Below are 25,514 nucleotides of genomic sequence, written 5' to 3' on the forward strand. Positions count from 1 at the left end.
GTTACAATATTTATATCTACTTAATCTTTTATCATAACTAAGGAAAACTGTAATTATAACTATTTATTCTTCAACTATCAAAGACCCTAGCAGGATATAATATTACCTAAGTTAACAGGAAGTGCCTTGTAAGCAACTTCCAAAACTCTAGAACTGACAGAGATATCTTGCTGCCTGGACACATATGTCTGCATACACAGAGACATACACATATATAGACACACAGAGACACATAGGCACACAGCACTGGCTTGGGGACAGGCTGGCTTGTGCAGGGCTAGAGAAGCATGCTGGGGGATCTTTTTACCTTGGGTCACTCACATCCTCAGTGATGCTTCATTGGGTCCATACCAGCCCATCTTTTGCAGTTCCTCTGCCTAGACACCACCCACCACCAATCACCTCTCAGCTTTCTAGAGCACGCCACTGGCAGGCCAGCTTCCCCAGGCGCAGCGTTTTAAAGTAACACAGTTCATTCTCGCCCCCTCTCTCCTTTTCTCTTCTATCTCTTGCTCTTTCTCTGTGTGTGCATGCATGTGCGTGTGCACACATAAATATGAGTGTTTGTGAGTGCAGGTATTCCCTTAATGATGCATTGTAGACATCACCAACCTCAAGTATTGGTCATTGCTATTCACCTGTGTGTGCCTGGCTAATTGGCCCTAGAAGTTCCAAGGAGTCAGTCTCCTGTCTCTGTCTCCCATCTCAAGGAGCACTGGGATTGCAAATATGAGTCATATGCCCAGCTTCACATGGCTCCTGGGGTTCAAATACAAGTCCTCATGTGCTGCTTGTGAGCCATCTCCCCAGTCCAGCACAACCAGGGCTGTGAGGAGAGCTTAGACGGAAAGCCCAGGTGTGCATGGCTCTGAGCGAGCGCTCTGCTGAGGACAGACTCAGGAGGAAGGAGCAGGCCACTCATGAACAGTCAGCTGGCAATAGGCAGCTCACTGAGTCCCCAAGTCCATCCACTTGCAGTGCAGGCTCCGAGTGAGCCACGGCACTGGCAGAACTGAAGATTACTTCGAGGATCTTGAATAAACACCACCTTAAACATTAACTTTCCCAACCCCACAAGTTGGTTCAGTGGGAAGGAGTTTTGCCAACAAGTCTGCTGATCTGAATTCAATCCCTGGGACCCACAAGTTGTCCACTGACCTACACACACACACACACAAATACACAAATGCCATTGTTAAAAACATAAGTGCTGGGGAGATGACTCAGTGGCCAAGAGCACTGGCTGCTTTTCCAGAGGCCCTGGGATCAAGTCCCAGCACCCACACAGTAGCGTACAACTATCTGTAAGTCCAGTCCCAGAGAATCCAATGCTTTCTTCTAGATTCCATGGGCACCAGACACGCATGTGGTACACAGACAACATGCAGGCAAAATAGCCACACACACTGGGCCTTAGTGGTGCATACCTTTAATCCCAGCACTCAGGGGGCAGAGGCAGGTGGATCTCTGAGTTTGAGACCAACCTGGTCTACAGAGTGAGTTCCAGGACAGCCGGGGTTACACAGAGAAACCTTGTCTCAAAATACAAAAACATAAAACGAATAAATAAAGCTTAAGAAGAGGGAGGAAACAGAGGCTCAGAAAAGAAATGACCTGACTAATGTCGCACAGCCATTTAGAACAGATAAACTCAGGCCTCCACATCCAATTCCAGGCTCAGTCACTTCCCTATGGCCTCAACATGCCCATGGCTTTTACTGCCACCCTGCACATAACTATATCCCATGGCCAGATCCATCCCTACAGAAGGTCAGCGGAGCAAAGCATCATGGGGGAGGCTTAGCATCATCAGCAGGCAACACCACCACTTCCTCTCACCGGTAATGTTTGTCCCACTCCGGCCTCCGGCGCAGGTCCGAGAGCAGTGTAAAGACTTGGGCAGCGTCCACGTGTACCACCATCTCCAAATGAAATGACAGGAACTCCTCCTCCAGGGTGTACAGGTGTACCTGTGCAGCACAGATGGTGGCCTCATTCCTGTGCCACGCCCCCAGACTAGGCTGCTGGGAGACAACTGCTCCCAAGGTCAGGGCTGCCACTGAAGCACTGTCTGAAGTGTTTGACTGTCTCTGAGACTTAGTCACAGCCCCGTGAGAATGGACCTCTGACAGAGCTCAGTGCAGACAGAAGAAAATTGGAACTAGCTCTTGTGGACCAGGCTGGCCTTGAACTCACAGAGATCCACCTGCCTCTGCCTCCCGAGTGCTGGGATTAAAGGCGTGCGCCACCACTGCACAGCTGAAAATATTTCTTTAAGAAGCAGTAATCAGGGGCTGGAGAGATGGCTCAGCAGTTAAGAGAACTGAGATTGTTCTTCCAGAGGTCCTGAGTTCAATTCCCAGCAACCACATAGTGGCTCACAACCACCTGTAATAAAATCTGGTGCCAACTTCTGGCCTGCAGGGACACATACAGGCAGAGAATAAATAAATCTTTAAAAAAAAGAAAAAAGAACAGAGACATTAAAAAAAGCAGTAATCGGGGCCTGGAGAGATGGCTCAGTGGGGTAAGAGCACTGGCTGCCCTTCCAGAGGACTTGGGTTCAATTCCCAGTACCCACATGGCATCTCACAACTGTCTGTAACTCCAGTTCCAGGGGATCTGATACCTTCATACCAATGCACATAAAATAAAGTTAAATAAATTATTTTTAAAAATTAAAAAAAAAGAAGCAGTAATCAGAGCTGGAGAGACGACTCAGAGATTAAGAGCACTGGCTTCTCTTCCAGAGGACCCGAGTTCAGTTCCCAGCACCCATGTGGCAGCTTCTAAGCCCACTAGAGTCTGTAACTCCAGTCCCAGGAGATCTGACACCCTCTTATGACCTCCCCTAGGCACGCGTGTGGTGCGCAGACACACATACAGGCTAAACACCTTTACATATGAGGAAAACAAGGTGACAAATAGATCAGTTACCTCACCGAACTCCACGGACAGCACCCAGTTGTCCTTGGCCATAAGCGTCTTCAGAGACGACACGTTGTAATAGCTCAGGTACACCTGGAAGAGACCACCAATAAATGCTTCCTTCTCCTGTCCCCGGGGTCCCTGGATGGGGCTGTGCTGGTATGGGGAAAGGACTGGGCTCCCACAAGCCCTCCACGCAGCCTTGAGCAGCCACAACCAGAGCCTCTACTCCCTCTTGCAAAACAGGGGCATACCCGTGAATAGCATTCATGAAGCGGAAAAGGGTTTCCCATGGCCCTGGACCTGTGAGTTTCCCTCCAAATTCACTCCAACCAGAGGAAAGGAAAGGGGACCTGGAAGCTTAGAAACAAAGGGTTTTACCTGGTTGCTAGGATCCCAGGGGACAGACAGGGCCATTTCCGACTGCTTACAGGACACAAGGTACTTCCTGAGAGGGAAGAGAACACCCTGGGTCTCTCGGAGTTCACTGTTCTTAGCAGATGTCATTGCCTACTGCAATGCCAAGCCGGTGCTGAGCCCCGTGGGGTTGAAGGCTCTGCCTGGCAGGGCAACTAGGTATGGTGACCCCCAGAAAACAGCAGCTGAGAACACGAGTTCAGCTAGCACCCTAGACAGTTCACAGGGACTGGCAAGGACAAAAGGACAAGACTCCCCCTTGCCCACGCCTCAGTACTCTCTCCTCTGGAAGGGTAGCCATGTCATCTTTACCTCTGAGGGGCTTCGCGAGGAACACAGTGCTTAGCAGATAGTAAATGTCCCAGAAATGTAGACTTTTCTTAAGAATACAGCGTGTGAGACACTGGGTGCAGTTACATCATCTACACTTTTGTTGTTGTTGTCGTTGTTGTTTTTAAACTTTTTAATGGTTTATTTATTGTTATTTCATATGCATTGGTGTTTCATCTGCATGTCTGTATGAAGGCATCAGATCCCCTGGAACTGGAGTTACAGACAGCTGTGTGCTGCCATATGGGTGCTGGGAATTGAACCTGGGTCTTCTGGAAGAGAAGCCAGTGCTCTAACTGCTGAGCCATCTCTCCAGCCCCGATCTACAGTTTTACAGAGGACACAGACATGCCAGGTTGGAGGTCATGAGCCATTGGGTCTGTCCTCTAAACCTTTCTGGGTTTTGTTCTAGTTGATTTGTTTTGGTTGAGACAGATCTCCCTAGATAGCCCAGGCTGGCCTTGTGGCAATCCTCTATCTCATCCCCACAAGTGCGGAGATTTGACCCTTTCATCAGACAGGCCAAACAAGATTTAAAATCACCCAGATCAAGCCAGGACCAACAGCAGATCTCACTCAACTGTGTGTCCTAAGGACAAGAGGCCTCACCCTCTGTTCTCGATGTCCTGGTGTATAAAAGAGCAGTAAGACACTTTATCCAACAACACTGAAGGCAGAAGGGTATGCGGCACAAAGGGCTAGCCTATAAAATAGAGGCAGAGGACTCCCAAGAGTTCAAGACCAGCCTGAACCACTTAGTGAGTTCCAGTCCAGCTTAGGCTACAGTATGAGATCCTATCTCTAAATAAAATCAAACAAAAATAAAGGTGGTGGGGAAGGACAACCCAGTACTGCACCCAGGAGAATCCCTGGAGTATCTCGACTGTCCTGGAGTCACTGGTGGAGCATGTCCCTCCCATTACCCAGACTCACTCACCTATCCAAGCGGATCTTCTTCCTAGCGCTGGCCTCTCTGTATCGCCGTTCACCCTCCTAGGAAGGAAGCAGGGACAGGTGTGTGGGTCAGGTGGGATGACCAGATAGCCCATAGCTCTGCCATCCCTGTCCCCTGTGTCCAGAGGACCCTGAAGTTCACAGAGAAGCCTAGATCTCACTAGGGCAGCAAGAGTCAAAGCGTCCTCACTGGGAAAGTGTCAGGCCCCCAAGCTCCGTAGAGTCTTTAGGGACCCTCGACACCCTGGCCCCCTTCTGGGCCTCTGGGTTTTCCCCAGCATAGAATGGGATGATGAAAGTACCTCAGAGTGGTACCCAGAGTAACATTCATTGGACACTTGGTAGGGACAAGGCCCTCACAAGGGCTCTGCTTGAGACCACACCTGTTCTCTATTCCACGTTCCTGAGCCTAGAGCCTGCAATTCCCAGTTTTCACAGAAAGAAATTGAGGCCCAGTGAGTGAGTTGAATGTTTTCCAAGGTCATAGAAGTATGGGGTCGAGCCGGGGTCAGAACTCAGAAGGCCAGCTTCAGAGCCCACCTCCTCTATAGTCTTACCCCTACTCAAAAACACAAAGACAGCCAACTGGCCCTCAGCAAGCCAAAAGTGTGTGTCTTCACTAACACAGAACCCAGGCATCCATGTGCCCCTGCCCTGTCCCTATAATGCTAGACATCACAACTTCTCAAGGGCTCCAAGGCTTTGTAGCCAGTTGGTCCCCCACAGCCACGAATTTGCAGCACACTAATCACACAGATAAGAACTGAAACTCACAGAAATACATGTTCAAGAATGTGGCAAGGGGGAGACCCTATCAGCTTAGGGTTCCCAAGCCAGGGGTCTCTGCGACCTGTGGGCTGTTCAGGTTCATGATCCCCCAACATCAGCCAGACCCCATTGTGTCCCAGTCCTGGTAGGCAGAGTAGGTGCCCAGCTTCATGAGGGAATCTCTGAGTCAAGACCAGGATGCTCCGATCTGGTTGTGCCTCAGTGAAGAGCCAGAGAAAGCACTGTCACAGAGTAACAAGTGACGAACTTGGGGATAGGGCACTTACTCCAGGCTGGGGACGAATCCAGGGCAATTTCTGAGGCTGGTCATCTTTGTCCAGGACCACAAAGGTCATGAAGGCACTGTTGATGTGTCGCCGCTGGGTCTCAGCCTCCTGGCGATAAGCCTCCACACACACGCCCACCTCCATGCTAAGGTCGAGTGAACGATAGGGTCAAGTTCAACAGACCTTCCCCAAGCCATGCCCTTCCACATCACACACTCACACACTAACACACAAGTACACACACAGGCAGGCAGGTGTACACAGAGTATATACACACTCTACTGCAGTTCTTCCGGCAACCGGACCCAGATTCCACGGACCAGAACCACACATGTCCTCTTCAGTAATCTTACAGAGAACCTAGTGTGTGCAACACACTGATGACAGCCCAGGAAGTCAACAGAGCAAAGACACCCAAAAGTCACCAAAGGGCAGGTGACAGGGCTCAGCAGGAAAGGCATTTGCTGCCAAGTCTGATGACCCGAGTTGGATCCCAGGACCTACACAGTCAAAAATAGAAAGCTGATTCCCACAAATTGTCCTCTGATTTCCACGTGGGCACACACACACATACATACACAAACACAAACACACACACTATGAAAATAAATAAATATAATTTCTTAAAAAGTAAGCCCTTGGAAATTACAAAGGAAGCAGGACATGCTGGCATATGATAGTAATCTCAACATTGGCGATGCTGAGGCCGGAGGATTGACATGAGTTGAAGGCCAACCTTATAATCCCAACCCTGGGGATGTGAAGAAAGAGACGTCAAATAACTTGCTCAAAGTCACACAGCCTATGAGAAGTGGAGTAGAACTTGAACCCAGGCTGCCCGGCTCCAGATTGCTCAACCACAATGAGCACACAAGTTCTCAGAAAATCGCCTTTACTTAAAGCCAGCTGTGGTGAAAATAGACATCAGAACTCATGCCAAGGTGAGATGTTAGAATACCTGGTTTAGGACAAGGGTAGGAAAGGATCGGAGAAACATGAGCAAGAAGAGGCCCTGTGCACCCCCAGAGCTCAATCCTCTGGCCAAGCAGGAGAGAGATGGGGCACACAGCACAGAGCAACTTCCCAGCTGGTGGGGGACAGAGCACCTATGAAAAACCTAGAGAAGAACCCCAATACTGTCATTGGACAACAATGGGAGGCATAAAACATTCCAAAAGAGGGAATACTAGCTAAAGTTGGGCCATGTGAACAACTCAACGATTCAGACCTCATCTGCTGGGGAAGGGATTGCCTTAGGTAGTTTCCAGAGTCAAGAAGAACCCTCGACCCTTGGTGAAACTGTCCTACCCATGGTGACACCTCACCTGTGCTTGAAGGCATTATTCACGATGGCCTTGAGCACCAGACGGTCCCCCACCTGCGATGGGCCTCGGAAATGGAACATCTCAATGGCCTTGAGTGTAGGGTGTGCATGGCAGAGCCGGCTGGGAAAAAGAATAGGAAGGAGACAGAAGACATGGTCGGTACTGCATCAGGGTGCTTGAACCAGCCTTCTCCAGTCCCTAGCCCCTAACCCATCCTGGATCACAGACACAGTCATCTGGCCCAACCCGGGGACGACTCTGCTCCACACATCGCACTAAAGCTGTTTCCAGCTTAGCATGCTTGCCACTGTGCATGGCTAGAAAGGAGCTGAGTTCGAGGCCAGAAGGAAGAAAGCGGAAGTATTGTCTGAAGCAAACGCCTTCCCTGTCTTCCCTTGGCATTTTTTTTGCCTCAGTGTCTGTGTCTCCTGACACCTTGAGGCCCACCCTTCCCAAAAAGGCTTCTTGTCACAGGAGGCCCCAGTGAGGTGCTCCTCCACCAGGAAGCTCTCCCTGATCATCCAGGCCCTGGGCTCCTCAAGCCTTACACTCTCAGGCCAGGCTTCTCAGATGCTATTGCTAAGACACCATCTCCAACTTAACTTCAGAGAAGAGGTGGCCTGAGCTGGGCTCTACAAAAACTAGCCTAGAGGAGGAAGGTGGCTTAGGGATGCTGAGAGGACAACAAAGACAAAGTCATGGAGGCACAGGAGTGTCGATCGATGACCTCCGGTTATCACAACTATTTTTTTAAGCCCTGACAACCGGAATGCCACGAACACTAGTCCAGCACAGAGGCTATCGGAGGAAGTAGAACTTATTTCACCATTAGAAAGAGGGACAGGATAGGGGGAGCATGGTGGCTGGAGAAATGGCTCAGGGGTTAAGAAAACTCGTTGTTCTTCCAGAGGATCTGAGTTCAATTCCCAGCAACATATGGTGGCTCACAGCCATCCATAATGAGATCTGGTGCCCTCTTCTGGCCTGCAGGCATACATGCAGGCAGAACACTACATACCTAATAAATAAATCTTTTTTTAAAAAAAAAAAAAGGGACAGACAACAGTAGTGTTATGGTGGGGCTGGGCAGTATGCTGAAGAGTGGGAAGTCACAGCAGGAGCAAAATGGGGGGCTAGCAAAGTAGGGGATCCAGGGGGACAGAGCCTGAAGGAACAGTTACTAGCTAAAGTGCAAGCAAGGGTAGATTAGGGAGAGACTTCAGGGTCAGTCTGCTGGAGAGACTCCCAGTGGCTACAAGGAATGTGGCAATGGGTGGGTAGAAGAAGGCATGGCCAGCTCACAGACATGGCTGCTCTCTGGCTCGATAGGTGTGAAAAGCCAGGGTTATCCTCACAGAACACCCAAGCTTCTGAAGTCTTGAGTGCCGACATAGGAAGAGTTTCTCTTGCCAAGGAAACAACCTCTCTGGCAGAAGCAGAGAAGACACAAATAGAAGCTGTCTCACCTGGCTGCAATGGTGGCCACATTCTCCATCCAGGCCATGATCTGGCCCCCAAAGGTATTGCCCTGATGATTGGCATGAGGAGGCAACACCAGCTCCACGCTCTCCACTCGGGTCTTCTCTGCTGGCACCATATTGCTGAAGTCCTTGTCAGGGTCTGGTCAGGGAGGAAGGCAGGGAGGTGAGAAGATTCCTAAGGATAAACTGTCAGTAGAAGCCCCAAGACACCGACCCCACCCTGGAGCATTAGTTTAATAACAAGTGATCACAAAGCCTAGACCGGGGCTGGAGAGATGGCTGAGGTTAAGAGCACTGGCTGCTCTTCCAGAGGTTCTGAGTTCAATTCCCAGCAACCACATGGTGGCTCACAACCATCTGTACTGAAATCTGGTGTCCTCCTCTGGCGTGCAGGCATACATCAAGGCAGAATGTTGTATACATAATAAATAAATCTTTAAAAAAAAAAAAGCCTAGACCAGCCCTGGGTAAAGAATAGGAGGACATGGGAGGAGGGGCATAAGCCTGCCACAGGGAAGCAGACAGTGTGGCTGGGCTTTGAGACAAGGCACACCTGAGCCAACCCCTGCCTCAGGATGTATGACCTTGGATGCATCAAGCAAACTACTGGTTCTCAAACACCCACCTGTAAGGAGCAAGTGTCAGCCCTAGCCAGACAGGACTGTGTGTCAGTGAGGGATGGTTGTGGCTGTAATGTGCTCAGCTCAGTCAGTGGCTACAGTTTCAGGATGGTCCTGCTCCCTGCTAATGACCAGCCCCTATTCCTTACAGGGGAGTCATTAGGATACTCAGGGTAGAGAAGGGTCAATGTGCAAACAGTGCCTCAGAGGTCCAGGGAGATGATGCCAACATGCCCAACCAAAGCAAGGTGCTGTTATATGTCTACAGAATCCTACGAGAGTCCTCTGCAGAGCACCCAACAGAGAGATGACCTTCACTAGGGTGAACAGCCTGGTGAAATGTCACAGGAAAGGCAGGACAGAAAAGCAGAAGCTGAGAATGACCTAAGCCCAAGTCTGAGGCTTGGATGCCAGGCAGAGGTACCTAGACTGATCCTTGGAGGCAGGAATGTGTGGGCGGGGGGGGGGGGGGGAGGAGTTGTGGCGGAATGGACAGCTCCATAGAAACAAACCACCTGGAAGAGTTGGGCTTCTAAGTTCAGCACAACGGTGTTCAGGGAACTCAGAGCTCAGCACGCAGTCAGTGAGTTCTGTCTGCTCTCTCCTTGTTTTGGCAAAGAATGATTACCTGGCTTGTGGATTTTGTTGTTGTTTTCAGTGCTGGGAATTGAATGCAGGGCCATGTGCATGCTAGTTAAGTGCTCTACCAGGGCCTCTGGGCTTTTTATTTGTTTTGAGACAAAGTCTCTCCTTGTAGGTCTGGCTGGGCTGGAACTCAATATGCAGAACAGGCTTGCCTTAAACTTGTGATGATCTTGCCTCTGCCTCCCAAGTGCTGAGAGTATAGGGATTGATACCTTGTCTGGCTCTTTTTTTGTTTCGTTAATTTTTATCACTATTATTATCATTAATGAGAAGTGGGATGATGATGATGATGTGGGGGTTGCTTTTCAGCAGAGGACGTATTTGAAAGTCAAAGGACAATTTTGGGGAGTCAGTTCTCTCCTTTCGCCTTTAAGTAGGTTCTGGGGACTGAACCCAGGTCATCAAGCTTGCACAAGTTCCTTTATATGCTAAGCCAGCTCACTGATCCACTCCTGAAATTTTTGAGAGAGAGTCTTTATCTGTAGCCCAGACTTGCCCGAAACTCATTCATTATACGGGCTCAGGAACAAACTCACAGCAAGCTCCTGCCTCAGCCTTCCAAGTGCTAGAATTACAGGAATAAGGCACCACACCAGGTGTTCTTGCAAGTATTTTGAGAGGAGGGAGGTGTAAGGGGATGAGATGGGGTTTCATGCCATGCAGGCTGGTCTCAAACTTGTTGTATAGCCAGGCTGGTCTTGAACTTGTGATCCTCCTGCCTCAGCCTACTGCGTTGTATCACTGTTGGAACTGCCAGTGTGAACCACTACGCCCAGTCAAGGCTCAGGTTTGGTTTATTTGTTTTGAGACAAGATCTCACAATGTAACCCAGGGTGGCCTTGAACTTCGAGTGCAATCCTCCTGCCTCAGTCTCCGGAATGCTAAGACCAGGTGTGTGTCACTTGGCTCAGCTGAATTACTTTTTATTTGTCTGAAAATTGGCTTCTTCAAGTTCAACATGAGGGAAAACCTCACCTAAGACTGTGGAGATGGATAAAGAAACCCAAGGTTCCTATTCATACCCCTCCAGGGCCTTCGTCTTCTGTGGAACACCATCCTCACCTCTCCACCTGCCCAAATCCCACCCAGTCCAAGGTAGATCATCTCATACCAACAGAAAACAACTATCAAGAGAGATTTTTAGCTGGACAGTAGTGGCACTCGTCTTTAATCCCAGCACTGAGGGAGGCAGAGGCAAGTGGATTTCTGTGAGTTCAAGGTCAGCCTGGTCTACAGAGTGAGTAAGTCCCAGGACAGCCAGAAATACACAGAAAAATCCTGGAGAGAGAGAGAGAAAGAGAGAGAGAGAGAGAGAGAGAGAGAGAGAGAGAGAGAGAGAGAGAGAGAGAGAGAGATTTATAGAAAAAAATGAATCAAGATAAAGGTACACAACAATGTGTCCTATGTGTTCCCTCTGGGGTAAAAACAGGAAACCAAATAACACACATGTTACTTAAATCTACAGGGAGCCTCCCTAGAAAGATATTCAAAACCAGGTAGCAGTCTTTGCCTCGGGAGAGATGACTGAACTCTGGGATGGAGGGAGCCTTGCTTTTCATCTTTTTTTATTTTTGTGGGTGAAAAAAGAAAACATAAACACTTGTGCACAGACACTTTAAAATTCCTCTACGTCTTCAAAGCCTCGCCCAACACTACCTTCCCACACTATCATCCCATACAGCTCCAAAGGCCCCAACGGATTGTGAGTGACAGGGATTTCAGTAAGTTCCCACCCCCATCTCCACTGCTGCTGGGCTGTGACTGAGTGGCCCCGGCACCTGCTTTACCTGGAAGGGATCTGAAGACCCAGGAGGCCAGAAAAGCCTCAGGCCATCAGGGGCACAGGTCCATAGGGAGTTCCTTCCTCCTTCCACTCAAAGGGGGTTTGAGGACACCAGCTGCCCTCCTGCGTATACCCAGCTGCCCTCTTATGCATATACCCACACTCACCATCCTGGATGGCACAGTGGGCCAGGAGGTCCTTGATAGTGTCTGCGTAGACTAGCCGCATGCGTCGGCGCTCAGCTGCCACCCCATGTTCCGTTTTCTCCTCCTCTGTCACTGGTATGACCTGCTTCAGCTTCACCTGTTGGCCAAGAGATGGGGGAACAAGTTTCCTGAGCCAGCACAGTGGCCTGCCTGAAGCTGGTATGGGTTTCTGGGGGACAGGGAGCACTCCAGAGATCTCTCCCCTCTGTGCCCACCTTCCTGTCCCCATTCTTTCACTAACGTCTCCACGATCCCTTCTTGGGCAAAGGCCCAGAATACAGAGGGATCTATTTAGAACACAGTGTTCTGAAGACTCCTCCTGTTGAAATATGCAGGAAGAGATGGGGAAAGGAGGAGGCGGCTCCTTGGGAGGATTGCAGAGGGTTCCACTGGGGGAAGGGTGGGTATAACCAGCAGTGGGGACAGCTGTCTACCTTGGAGAGCTCCCGGTGGGCCACAAAGGTAGCCAGGGCCTTGCACACACTCCATTGCTTCTCGGAGCATAGGTCCTCAGAGACCACCTGGATGCCAACCTGGAAAGAGGGGGGGGGTATGGGGTGAGGGGAGGGAAGGAAGCTAACCACTCAAGGCCTACAGCTTGGCGAGACTAAGGAGCCACCCAGGCTGGGTCTCTGGAGTTTCTATGTCACCATCAGGTGTGCAACACCAGGGACATGGAGTTGGTTCTGACTTTCCCTTGATTCCCTGGAAAACCTTCGGCAGTTCCCTTCTCTGAGCCTGTGTCCTCATCTATAGAATGGGAGTGGTCACTGAAATGGGTTAAAATGTGCCCCTGCCCACTGTTGATACTGAAAGGACAGATCTGTGGGATGCCTAGGGAGGAACTGGGCATCTGTGTGCTGCCCAGAAGCAGGGTCAGGACCCTGTTCCTCCAATCTCTGGGGCTCTCAGGAATCAATGGCTCACTAGATGAAGTTGCAGGACCTAAATGAAGCCCAGGAGAAGAAAGGAAGTCCTTGGTAGCTCACAAAGCCTGCACATCATCACGCTATACTCTGACTAAACCTTCAGGGTCCTGAATGCAGGAGCCATGGCCCACTGTACGGATGTAGGGACAGAGGCCACTGAGGTGAGCTAATAGGAGAAGGCCCAGTCTCTCCCACTGCAGCACCGTGACCAGATACAGTACTGCCTTCCTCGGCGTTCACCACCTGCTTCTGAACGTGTCTGGCCAGGAGAGGAAGCCCTGAGCAAGCCCGCTCCCCTTCCTGGCCTCCCTGCTCTCTCCTGGCTACGGGATATTATTAAGGAAGGCCTTAGGGTACTCCTCTCCTAGTCACCCATTTTGGAACTCTAGTCAGGGACCCACGATGTGAAGGGTCTTGGGTCTGAATCTTCAAAGACGGAGTGGAACAGAAATGCCATCCCGCCCCCAGCAGGGCTAGCCACACACACCTCCATGCTGGAGTTGAAGGCCCGGTTCACCTTGGCCTTGATATTCACCACTTGGCCGACACTGGGGAGAGGAAATCAGGAGGTGAGCCTTCCAGAGGGAACGAGGAAGAGGGCAGGGGCCTCAGACACCCAGCGTCTCAGAGATGGGGGGAGGACTGACAAAAGCACTGGAGACTCCCAGAACACATTCACATCTGCAGTGTCCCCAAGCCAGCAGACATGAGCACTCATTCCACATCAGAAGTTCCTGGTGGCAACATTAGAGCTTACAGAAGTGCCTGGTTTTACGCGTCTCGATTCCTCCTCCTTCCTACAATGTCCAGGGGCTATGTGGCCTCATTTTGCCTACAGTTCCCTCCCTGAGGCAGGTCCCCTACCCCACGGTGCCCAGAGCTCACCTTCCAACATTCCTCCTGGAGTGTGACCTCCGCCTCCCCAACCCTTAAACCACACTGGGCCAAAGCCCCTGGCTTTTGTTCTCTCTTCTTCTGTCTCATTTCTGTGGCTCGTAAAGCCAGGGCCTGTGTGGGGTAGCCACATGCTCGACTGGGAGCCACATCCCTGCCCCGGGAGCATATGTTTTGCTCACCAACACCCCAAGCCCATGCGGCAGGGCAAGACTTCCATAAACAGTGACCACTGAGTCAACACATCCACATTCACCAAACGCTGCCAAGTGCCGATGGCTGGAGCGAGGAGCAGGCAGGGGAATGGGTCACTTCAAGGTGCTGTGTGTGCATTGCCACATTTGAATCTCCAACTTGAAGATGGGTTTGGAGGGGGTTGAACATCAGAGATGTTAAGTCATTTGTCCAAGGTCACCCAGCTAACAAGAGCCCCCAACTAATGCCAAACAAGGCCGGGATTCTAGATGGGCTGTATTGACTGAACCAGCCCAGATCTTCTCAGCTGTAGCCTGTCCTTCTGGGAATACTTCACAAGTCCACATAGGTCTCCAGGGAGCCACCTAGCTTGCCTTGCACCTAACTGGAGACAGCAGAGTGTGCCCAGCTGATGGACTATGGGGATGAGGAGGGCAAAAGGCTGGAAAGCTGGTCCAGTTCAATCACTGTGACCTCAAGAAGTCCTTTGACCTCTCTGCACCTTGGCTCATGAACATGCAGAGTGCACTCTCCCCACCCCAAAAAAAAATAGCCTGGAAGTATCAGTACCCAGCATTCCAGTCACAAGGTCATAGTTGTGGCCACACAAGACTAGGTTTGTCGTGGTCTGCTCTAATTGTCACACCACCAGTTGGTGACCTAGGGTAAGTCATGTCACTTCTCTGAGTCCGGTTCCTTGCATGTATAGCTCTGGGGATGCATGGGGACTGCCTATACCTCTACAGCCCAGTGAGAGGCAGGGTGGCTCAGCCCAGCACCTGGCTAGTCAGTTTAGAGGCTTGGAGAGTGACCTCTCTCACAGTGCTGGACATGTCACCTCTGTTACTGTTTTCAGCAAAACTGACACTCAGGCAGAAAAGTGTCTCCTGTAACGTATATTTTTACACGCAATTGGTCATGTGTAGCTAAAGCAAGGCAGCAAAGCAGCAACTGTCGGATCCTAGCAACAATGGCATGTCCTAATCCCCATGTGCTTGGAAGTTTCCATGACTGGAAGTTAGAAAAGAGCCAGGCGGTGGTGGCGCACACCTTTAATCCCAGCACTTGGGAGGCAGAGGCAAGTGGATCTCTGTGAGTTCAAGGCCAGCCTGGTCTACAGAGTGAGTTTCAGGACAGCCACCAGGAATACACAGAGAAACCCTGCACTGGCTACTCCTCCAGAGGACCCAGGTTCAATTCCAGCATCTACATGGCAGCTCACAAACACCTAAAACTCCAGTTCCAGGGGATCTGACGCCCTCTTCTGGCCTCTGTGAACACTGCATGCACATGGTACAGAGACATCCACGCAGGCAAAACATCCACACACACAAAATTAGCTTAGAAGTTTAAAAAGAGATAAATAACTTCAAAGTTTCTAATGTTTATGAAAGCATATTTTTATAATTGATCAACTTTATTATAAGCTCCCTCTTCTCCTCTACCTCAATGCTGGAGATTGATCCTAGGATCCCAGATTCTACCCCTAAACTGAATTCCAAGATGCCCAGGTTGGCTTTGAACTCACTCTGTAGCTCGTGCTGGTTTTGAATTCATTATCTTCCCACTCTAGGCTCCAGCATAGCTGGGATTATAAACTGTGTCACCAGGCCTGTCATAGCCTTTCTTTGTTAAACCCTGATTTACCTAGCTTTGAACTAAGCTTCATCATGGCTGTGTACCTACAGGAGACATCACGGTACATGGAGGAATTGGTGCCAGTCAGGGTTACAGGCACCCATCAGGGGTCTGGGAATAGACTTCTCACAGGGAATAGGAGAACGGCGATTTAAAATTGACTTATCTTTCTGTGGTGCGAGAAGAGGTCTGAGAGGGCCAGAGAGATGACTTGAAGCTTAAGAGCACATACTGCCCTTGTAGGGGATCTGAGTTCAGTTCCCAACATCCATGTCCTATGGCTCACAACCACCTATAAACTCAGCTCCAAGAGTCAAATGATTCTCGCCTCCACCGGCATCTTACACACACACACACACACACACACACACACACACACACACACACACACGCAAAAACACACACACAGAGTTGATTTGCAAACTGGTGGGGAGAAATAATCGGCCATTTTTCAGATGCAGTAATCACGCAGAAATTGTTTAAAATCAATACAGATATGTTTGGAAACATTTTCTTGTCTTGTATTGTTTGGCACAGCACTCAAGAGGCAGAGGCAGGTGGATCTCTGTGAGTTCAAGGCCAGCCTGGACTACAAGAGCTAGTTCCAGGACAGGTTCCAAAACTACGGAGAAACTCTATCTAAGAAAAAAAAGGAAGAGGAGGAGGAGGGAAGGAGGAGGAGGAGGAGGAGGAGGAGGAGGAGGAGGGAAGGAGGAGGGAAGGAGGAGGAGGAGGAGGAGGAGGGAAGGAGGAGGAGGAAGAGGAGGAGGAGGAGGGAAGGAGGAGGAGGAGGAGGAAGAGGAGGAGGAGATGAGAACTCAGCCCCGCCTTCAGGGATGAAGCCTTTCTGTCAAGGTGAAACTGTTTGATCTAAGCTGGGTTGGCGCCCCAGAACCAAGGGGTAAAGTATGACAAAGCTACACCTTGTCAGAGCTCATTGTCACTGTAGGACTTGCTGCTTTTCTGTTATGGTGGAGATGGGGATCGAACCCAGGGCTCCTGCATGCTGAACACACGCTCTGAGCCACACTTCAGGCCCCAACTTCCCACTACAAATGCAAATGACATGTCTCCATCTGTCCCTCTGCAGACTGGGTAATCCTGGGCATAAGGATTGTGTGCTGGTGGATTGTGTCCCCAACCGTAGCATGACATCAATCCAGAAATGCTCTGAGCGATCTTAACTAGTGTTTCGATGGCTGTGATGAAACACCATGACCAAAAAGCAGCTTGGGAGGAAGCAGTTTATTTTACTCCTGCTCCCACATCACAGTTCATCATCTAAAGCCATCAGGGCAGAGCTCTGGAGACAGAAACTGGAGCAGAGACAGTGGAGGAATGGCACTTACTGCTTTGCTCTCTTAGACAGTCCCGGACCACCTGCCCAAGTGCCACTACATAGAGTGGGCCCCCCTACATCAATCGGTAATCAAGAAAATGTCCCACAGGCTTGCCCATCTGCCAACCTGATGGAAGCATTTTCTCACTTCTGAATATGACAACTTGGGTCAAGTTGACATAAAACCAGCCAACACATTAACCAATACTGAGTGTGGAGTGAACGGGTGGCTGACTTGCGTACAGGGACCGGCCAAACATCCTTCTTATTAGTCACACACTGGGTGCCAGGCAGCCCTGAACAAGCCCTTAGCTTATACACTGGCATGTCTAGGAGTGGGCACTGCAGTAGCAGGAGCTCTAGTGAGGCCTGTCCCGGGCCGAGGGCTCAGCAGCCTCCCTGTGTCCCAGCAGGATGAGGACAGTGACAAAGCCTGCAGGCCAACGACAAGCTTTCTAAGCTGTACGGCCACTGAAAAAGAAAAGGCATCCCCGAGTAAGAGCTGAGATGGGTATGAGCCAAGGCTGGCTCACTCTTCTAGACAGGCTGGGCCCTGGCACCTTGTCAGGGGAGCCTCCCTAGAGTCCAGTGACAAGGGACCTAGGAAGAAATGTCTGAGATAAAAGAGGTGCTTCCCAGCAAATTCAAGTCCTTCCATTTTTACAGGTAAGGAAAGAAAAGCCCAAAGAGAGATCCACCCAAAGTCACATAGCCCTGAGCTGTTGGCTCTGCCTTGGGCCTCCCCGTATGCCACCAGAGGCGTCTTCCCAACCACAAACCTGAGACAACTTCCCTGGCCCCACCCCGGACAGCGCAAAGCAACAGGGCCACTCCTAACCCACCACTATCCCAGGCACTTGCAGAAAGATGCTCCACCCCCAAGACACCATGGTTCCACTATCCAAAATTCTCCGTGGACAGAGTCAGCTCCAAGAGCCACACAGCCTGGTATGTGGGGAGATAGGGATGCAAGCCCTGTGCTGGAGGTGGGGAGACCAGGAGGGTAGTAAAGGCAGAGGGCCACTTACCTAATGGTGTGGTCAAAGTAGATGTCGTCCATGGAAGCCGTGACACAGGGGCAGCCAGCATGCCTCTCCGCTGGCTCAGAACATAAAGACAAATGTTAGCCGCCTCCCCACGTCACACAGGCCTCTGATCGCATCCCCCTCTTCCAGAGGCTTCGCCACCATCTTTCTTTTCCCACTTCTGCTTCCGTGCCTCAGTCCTCTGTCCCATCTGGAGCCCTTTCCCTGACCCCATGGCCGGCTAGGGCCTCTCAAACCCTGCTGGTATAGCCAGGTCACAGTGTTAGACCTAGAGGCTGGAGAACACAAGTGTGACAAAAGCCAATATGGAAAGGATCGTGCACATCCACAGTCAGTCCGTGCCCAGTCTTTACCAGCCAATAGGGAAATAGCTTTGGTTAAGGCTGCAGTAGCAGCAGACCGGGACAGCTGCATGGCACCAACACCCAGGGCTAGGGGACTAGAAGAGATGGACAGGCTGCTCAGACAGCTGGGAGATGAACAGAGGCTTTGAGACAAGGGACCAGCAGGAACTAAGGCCAGAGGACAAGTGTGGTGATCATCAGAGAGAAAGGGACCCTCTTTAAAGACTAAGGCCCCCTACCCAGGTTCCACAGGGCAAGCGGTGGGGACACGATGGAGTCTGAAGCAGAGCCTCACCTGACAGGCAGGCCGTGGTGTCGATCCATTTGAGCAACTGTCCGATGCTCAACTCCCCACGGTGGTTGGTGTGGCAGGGCAGCACCAACTGGCTCATCTGCACCTCCGTGGGGTTCCGGTACTCCTCACCCTCTGCCATGGTATCTTCGTGCTCTGGATGTGAGATTGATTTCCGGGATGTGCGACCAGAGAACATAGAGGCGAAGCCCTGGGGACAGGGGAGGACAACATGGTTGGCCAGCATTCTGCATGTCTCTGTTCTGACAACCCTGACACCTCAAGTAGAGGAGGAGGAGCAGCGCGGACCACCTCCCACCAGCCCAATCAAGAATGGCCACCATGACCCATGATCTTCCAGTCCATGCTCTCAGCTCTCAGAGTTCAGGGGAATGCCACTGTGCCAGCTCCCTCCTGGGGGCGTGTCTACTTCCTTGTTACAACTTGTGGGCAACTTTTACAGTTTCCCTTTAGATTGATCTATTTTCTTTCTTTCTTTTTTTTTTTTGTTTGTTTTTGTTTTTCAAGACAGGGTTTCTCTGTAGCTTTGGAGCCTGTCCTGGAACTAGCTCTGTAGATTAGGCTGACCTCGAACTCACAGAGTTCCAACTGCCTTTGCCTCCTGAGTGCTGGGATTAAAGGCATGTTCCTGACAATCTATTTTTTTTTTAAACAGCATCTCACGTTGACTGAGTTCTTGCTCTCCTTCAGTCTCTAAAAGTCTGGAATTATAGGCATGCCACCATATTTCATCCTTGGGTTTCTCTCTTGAAAGACTTCCCCTCCCAAAAGAGATGGTAGGGGCCTAGAAAGATGACTCAGCATGTAAGAGCACTGGCAGCAAAGTCCTGGGGACCAGAGTTTAGATCCCATCACCCACATAGCAAGCAGAACATGATGGTATAAATGAGAATGCCCCCTGCCATGGGCTCATATACTTGAATGCTTGGTTCCCAGTCGATGGAACTGTTTAGGAAGGATCAGGAGGTGTGGCCTTGTTGGAGGAGGTGTCACTGGAGCAGGCTCTGAGGTTTCTAAAGCCCATGCCATTTCCAGTTAGCTTTGTTGTGGGTGCTGCTGGCCTCTTCCCACAGCCCGGCTCCTGGCCACTTGGCTAGCTTATACCCCGAAATAACAACACACAAATTGTATTCTTTTAAACACTGCCTGGCCCATTAGTTTCAGCTTCTTAACCCATTTCTAATAATCTATGTAGCACCACAAAGTGCGCTTGCCAGCAAAGATTCAGCATGTCTGACCTGGTGGCTGGCTGCATCGCATCTGCCCTGGAGAGAGCTGCATGGCTTCTGAGCTCACTTCCTCTTCCTCCCAGCATTCTGTTCTGGAATTTTAACCTATCAGGGCCAAGGCAGTTTCTTTATTTAACCAATGACCTTCCTCCATCATAGCTCTCCGCATCAGGGCTGTATCTCAGCTGTTGCTCCAGTGACCTGCGTGCCTATCTACTGCCATAGTCCGTGCCATGATGGTCACGAGCTCACCCTCTGAAACTGTAATCCCCCAACAAACTCTTCTGCAAGTCGCTTTGGTCATGGTGTCTCTTCACAGCAAAAGCCACTAAAACACTAAGCGCCCTACAAACTCCTGTGACTCCAGCCCCAATGTGGGCAGAGCCAGGAGGGAACCATGGTGGCACTCATGAGAGGGAAAGGGACCGTCCTGCCTGGGAACAGGAAAGGGTACACCAAGCTCAAAGCCCCACCTCTCATGTGTGGGTTCCAGAACTTTCTATGTTGGCTCTTCAGTTGTGTCTGATGACTGACAATGACTACCCAGAACCCCAAAGCCAATAGATCTGAGAAACACCGGAGCTCACTGGCTTCCAGCCAAGCTAAGAAAATTGGGGTTCTGGGTTCAGAGAGAAACTCTGCCTCAAAGGAACAGGTGGAAAGTGGTGAAGGAAGATCCTCGATGCCTTCTTTTGGCCTCTGTGCATGCACACACACATACACACACTCACATACACACACACACACTCACACACACGCTTACACAGACAATATTAATAAAGAAATGTTTTAAATGTCGCAGGTATATACATGGAGTGCCATGTCTCTATCTCAGCATTAAAAAGGAAGGACATTCTGGAATATTTTCAAAAATACATGAAAGGTATGGACATTGTACTGAGACACAGCAGTCACCAAAGGACAAACACGAGAAGTCACTCACAGGACACCCTTGGATCATATTCATAGTACCATGGTATAACTAAGGATTGAGCTACTGCTTAATGGGGTGGCTAGGGAGGGGACTCTGGTTCAAAAAGGTGGAAAGTTCTAGAGATAGGGGTCAAGGGAGCCCAATATAAATGCAGTTAATCCCACTGAACTATACATTTTAAGATGTTTAACTTCTAGGTCTGGTAGTATACACCTTCAATCCCAGAATTGGATACAGGAGGCAGAGACACCTAGATCTCCGTGAGTCAAGGCCGGTCAGAACTACGCAGAGAGTCCCGTACCAGCCAGGGCTCCTCAGTGAGATGCTGCTTAAAAAAATAACAATGAGAACATCTCACACAGTGAACTGGATAACAAATAGAGCAAATGCTCCAAGTCAAAGCAGACGGCCAGGCTGCACTGGAAACAGTAAGACCCGAGGAAGAGCACACTGTGAAAAGTGACAGCCAGGCTCTCCAACGGTCTGAGAACTGCCGTGACTGCCGATGCATTGCCGCAACCTCAGAGGCATGGCGGTCCAGGCAAGCGTCTGCAGGCTCATACTGTGGGCACATTCACGGTGGCCCTGGGCGCTGCAGCGTCCTGTAAGTTTGGTGCAGCTTTGAACCAAGAAAGAAGGCGTATGCTGATTTCTACAGGAATTATGATTCCATGAGAGATTTAGGAAGAGACAAGGAAGGCCGGTATCACAGTGCCGTGTAAATTCAGAATAGTGAGGAATCCTGTGGATGGAGTTCCATGAGGCTCACCATTGACCTGTGTTGCCAAACAATGAAACATGGATGTGTGGACTAAGGAGTAGCTTCTCTCAGTAAACAATTAACAGCTATGAGACAAAAGAAAAAAAAAGTGAGACCTGGGGTTGGGGGCAGGAAAGGGAAGGAAAGGAAATAAAAGGAAGACTCATTCTCCTCCTATGCAGGAGGCCTGAGTCCGTGGAGCCTGGGAATCGCTCCCAACACAGTGTCTCAAGCGTGTCCTCATCCCCACAGGCCACAGACCCCTTTCTCAGGCTCTCCTCTTCTTGAGGGCCTCGGAAGGAATACCTCAGTCAGCACTGCCTTCTTCGTCATTCAGATCTACTGATTATGGTGTCCTGGGTATCACTGTCAGTCACCTGACCCAGATGAAGAGCCAACAGAGAAAGTTCTGCACCCTACATATGAGAAGTGGGGCTTCAAGCTTGGTGTACCTTTTCCTACTCTCCAGACGGAAGCAGGGACATACCTGGTAGCCCTTCTGATAAGAGACCTGCTGTCCCATCTCAGTTTGTCTGTCCCCCTAGTCAGAAGTGTGCAGAGCTGGCCACACCTGCCTTGTGAGAAGGATTGATGCAGGGGCAACAAACACTGGGTTCCTGTTCTCGCAGTCAGCGGTGACTGCAGTGGCGGTCACAGTCACAGCTTGCTAACACAGCACGTAGGTGCTGCGTACTCTCTCAGGGGTATACGTGTGATGATCTAATGTTATTCTAACCACAGACTTGTGAGACAGGCGCTCTAGTAACACCATGTCACAGACAAGGAAACTGAGGCAAGAAGTGACAGCATAGCCCAGCGGCAGTCCCGGGGCCCTGATTGTGATGTGAACTCCTTTGGGCTATATATACGGCCCCCAGGGTCTCCTAGGACAAGAGGAGGCTAAGGCTCCGGGCCTCGGAAACAGCAGCACAAAAACCTCAGCCAGTCACATGACAGGAACAGGTGTGAGCCCGCTTCAGCTATGGGAGGAGGACAGAGCTGGCTCTTGGGCCACAGTCGCTCATCAAGGTCCTGGAGCGAACCTGATAAACTCAAAACTTCCCAAGGTAACTTGTTCAAAGCCCATGACTCCTAGCCTAGCAGGATAGAGATGAACCAGGCCTGTCTAACTGCTGTGCCTCCTAGAGATGCAGCTTCTCCGAAAAGTCCCTGGGTGCAAAGCAGCACTAGGCCCCAAGGGGAGAAGAGGGCAGCAGACCTAGGAACTCTTGGCCTGGGTGGGAGTCCACACATGACAGTTACCCACCTTTCAGGCTCTCAAGGGCTGCCTGAGGCTGCTACACTCAAGCAGCAGGATCCATCACCATGGAAACCACTGCCAAAAGCCTCTCCAGCCTGACTGTGCACTGGGGGTCTGCATGGATGTTGATACAAGTGGCTTAGCGTTCTGGAAGTGGTACCACAGGGAGGAGGCAGGTAGGCTCCATTTTCCTACCCCATTTTCATGGTGAGGAGCTTTTAGAACCTTCTAGATGCCCAAGCAACAAGATCAGGGCCTCCAATTGCTATCGCATAAGTGTCTCAGACTCCACTTTCTCCCTGGGCTCAATCCCAGCAGCCAAGATGGAAGGCAGCCAGCAGGAGGCAGGGGTGTGTGCCCCAGGCAAGCTTCAGCCAATGGGGACTGGAGAGCACGGCCACTCCTCCCAAGAGAGTAGAAGTCTGGGATGAAGTTAGGGCCAGGCAGGCAGGGCCAAGACAGCTGACAGGGAGGGCGGGCATGTGGAGGTCAGAGACAGACCTTCCCAGACTGCAGCTATGCCAGGCACTGGCTCCAGGCCACCCCAAACCTGGCCAGATTTGAGTCCTGACCTAGGCCCCAGCTGACCATGCCATCCGTGGGCTTAGGTTCCCTTCCTCCTGGCCAATGTCACATCACAGACCTATCGGGTCAAAGAAGAAGAAACTACCTTGTCCAAACCCTCTACAGTGAGAGATGAGACACAAAGCGAAAGGCTACCCAGTGTCACCTAGATGGAGAGTGAATAAAAGCCCTCATGATCCAGGCTGCTGCTAGGCAACCTGACAACAGCCTCCCCTCCATTTCCTCCATGGTACAAATAGCCACGTCCCAGTGATCCCAGCTCCTTAAATGTGTGGTTTAATTTCTCACTGTACATGTTTCCACAGCCTGGCTTCAGGTCCCCACACTCTACTGGCCACTCTCAGACTCCACTAAAACAAAACCCTGAGCCACAGCCACTTGCTACGCCTTGCCTCCCAGGGCGGCCTAATCAGGCCTCCATGATGCTGCCCCCACCACAGGTCTCCTTGTGGCACTCTGCCTTCCTAAAGACTAGTCCTACCAGGCATGTCCCTTGCTCGAGACCATTGGATGGCTCTCCACCACTGTCAGGCTTGAGATCCAGCCACCCGTGAGTCCTGTCACTAAGTCCAACAGCTGTTCTCACGACTCCCGAATTGCACGGCATCCTCAGAGTACCTTCTCGCTCCAGTTCTGTTCTCCTGTTGTAAGAACCCCCGCACCTGGCCCTGCCTCTTCTTCCCCCCTTTCTCCTATTGCCTCCATCACAGCACAGACCAAGCAATGCTGTCTCCCCATAGGGATAAGGAGAGGAACCCAGGCCAGGCACAGAGCAGGTGCCCATAACCACCTGTGGAAGGGAGAGAGGAAACGGAACTCGAGTTGATCCTTGATGCCTGAAGGCAGGTCTGGGGTATGATGAGGCTACCCAGGAGGAGGGAACAGCCTACAGCGGTTAGTAAGGGCAGGCAGCACAGCCTGTGGGTCAATTCTAGAACCACAGCCCTAGGGCAAAAGAGACAATACCCTGGAGGGAGAGGTAGGCAGGAGAGACTCTGAAGTAACTCATGAAAGAGGTGTTGGGCCACCTAGTTTGGGTTCAAGTGCAGTTGCGTAATAAGCCTGTAGGATCTCAGAGCAAGCTGTTCTACCTCTTTACAGGCCTCAGTTTCCTTGCCCATAAACCTAGAGTCAGAGGCAGACAAGTCTCTGTGAATTCTACGTCAGTCTGGTCTACATAGAGAGCTCCAGGACAGTCCAATCTACATAGAAAGACCCCATCTCAAAAAAGAAAAGAAAAAAAAAAAGAAATGGGATCGTAATACCTGCTTCCAAGGGTCATCTCAGGAATGATACTAAAGGAGATCAAACCTATTAAGATATTACGCTCCTGGAACACGTCCACCCACAGAGAATATTTATTGAGCACTATCTAACACTATAAAACTGAGTCAGACTTCTGAAACTAAGCCAGGAGAAGCTGTCCTTTGTACCATGAACTCAGCAGGGCCACCAAGCAGCTGAGGGTAGGGTGGGGACGGACGCCAATTATCATCCTTCTGGGAGGGATGCTAAGGGAATCTGAAACACCAGCAATCTATGGGCCACCGGACCACAGGGCAGGACTTCGACCCCGGGCACAGACTGCATTAGAGCTCCTCTCTCCCCTCCCCTATCATCCTGTCTCTCACAGGGCCATGAGAAGGACTGGAAGGGCATCCCAAAAGGAGGTGGGAAGAGGACCCTCTGGCCCACCCTGGGAGCCACCAGCCAGGCCCCATGAAAGACCTCATTGTCTGAAGCTGGCAGCACTGTGCCACGTAATGGTGTTGCCTGCACGGAGTGCTCTCCTCAAAAGGAGGCCATGGCCCCAGCCTCTCAGGGAGCTGGGTTCAGCCAGGACAACTGCCCAGCCACTGGACCCATCAGGAAGTGAAGAGGCTAGCCTGGGGTACACAGAGACACTGTGGTGGTCTGAATGAGAATGGCAGCCCCGTAAACTCTTGTGTTTGAACGTTTGTCCTATGTTATCATATGCCACCCCACCTCTCCCACACCACCACCACCACCACCACCACCACCACCACCACCACCACCACTGCATGCACACGCGCGCGCATGTGCACCCGCACACACACACACACACACACACACACACACACACACACACACACACGCTGTTGGAAGAACATAGGAGGTATAGCCTAGTGTGTCTCTGGGTGGGTTTTGAGGTTTCAAAAGCCCCCGCTATTCCCAGTTAGCGTTCTCTCCTCTGCCTCCTACTTGCACACAAGGATGCAAGCTCTCAGCTGCTTCTCCATTGCCGAGCATCTCCGCCTGCTGCCATGCTCCCCGTCAGGATG

At 50.9% G+C, this 25,514-nt stretch overlaps 1 protein-coding gene across 4 annotated transcripts in view; it reads right to left on the reverse strand.

Annotated features, from left to right (window-relative positions):
• The window catches only part of Acot11 (acyl-CoA thioesterase 11), a 53,792-nt gene that overhangs the window by 6,211 nt on the left and 22,067 nt on the right, over positions 1 to 25,514 (reverse strand). For all 4 annotated transcript variants that reach the window (XM_075944909.1, XM_075944907.1, XM_075944910.1 and 1 more), the window contains 12 exons: positions 18,425 to 18,632; positions 17,768 to 17,837; positions 13,161 to 13,221; positions 12,179 to 12,277; positions 11,706 to 11,841; positions 8,476 to 8,629; positions 7,010 to 7,129; positions 5,685 to 5,829; positions 4,613 to 4,668; positions 3,310 to 3,376; positions 2,938 to 3,021; positions 1,840 to 1,970 (listed from right to left, as the gene is read on the reverse strand). In XM_075944909.1, coding sequence (XP_075801024.1) covers positions 1,840 to 1,970; positions 2,938 to 3,021; positions 3,310 to 3,376; positions 4,613 to 4,668; positions 5,685 to 5,829; positions 7,010 to 7,129; positions 8,476 to 8,629; positions 11,706 to 11,841; positions 12,179 to 12,277; positions 13,161 to 13,221; positions 17,768 to 17,837; positions 18,425 to 18,620 — 1,319 coding nt within the window. In that variant the 5' untranslated portion in view covers positions 18,621 to 18,632. The remainder of the gene's footprint in view (positions 1 to 1,839; positions 1,971 to 2,937; positions 3,022 to 3,309; positions 3,377 to 4,612; positions 4,669 to 5,684; positions 5,830 to 7,009; positions 7,130 to 8,475; positions 8,630 to 11,705; positions 11,842 to 12,178; positions 12,278 to 13,160; positions 13,222 to 17,767; positions 17,838 to 18,424; positions 18,633 to 25,514) is intronic.

The sequence above is a fragment of the Microtus pennsylvanicus genome, chromosome 13, assembly GCF_037038515.1.
Source record: "Microtus pennsylvanicus isolate mMicPen1 chromosome 13, mMicPen1.hap1, whole genome shotgun sequence".
Classification (NCBI taxonomy): domain Eukaryota; kingdom Metazoa; phylum Chordata; class Mammalia; order Rodentia; family Cricetidae; genus Microtus; species Microtus pennsylvanicus.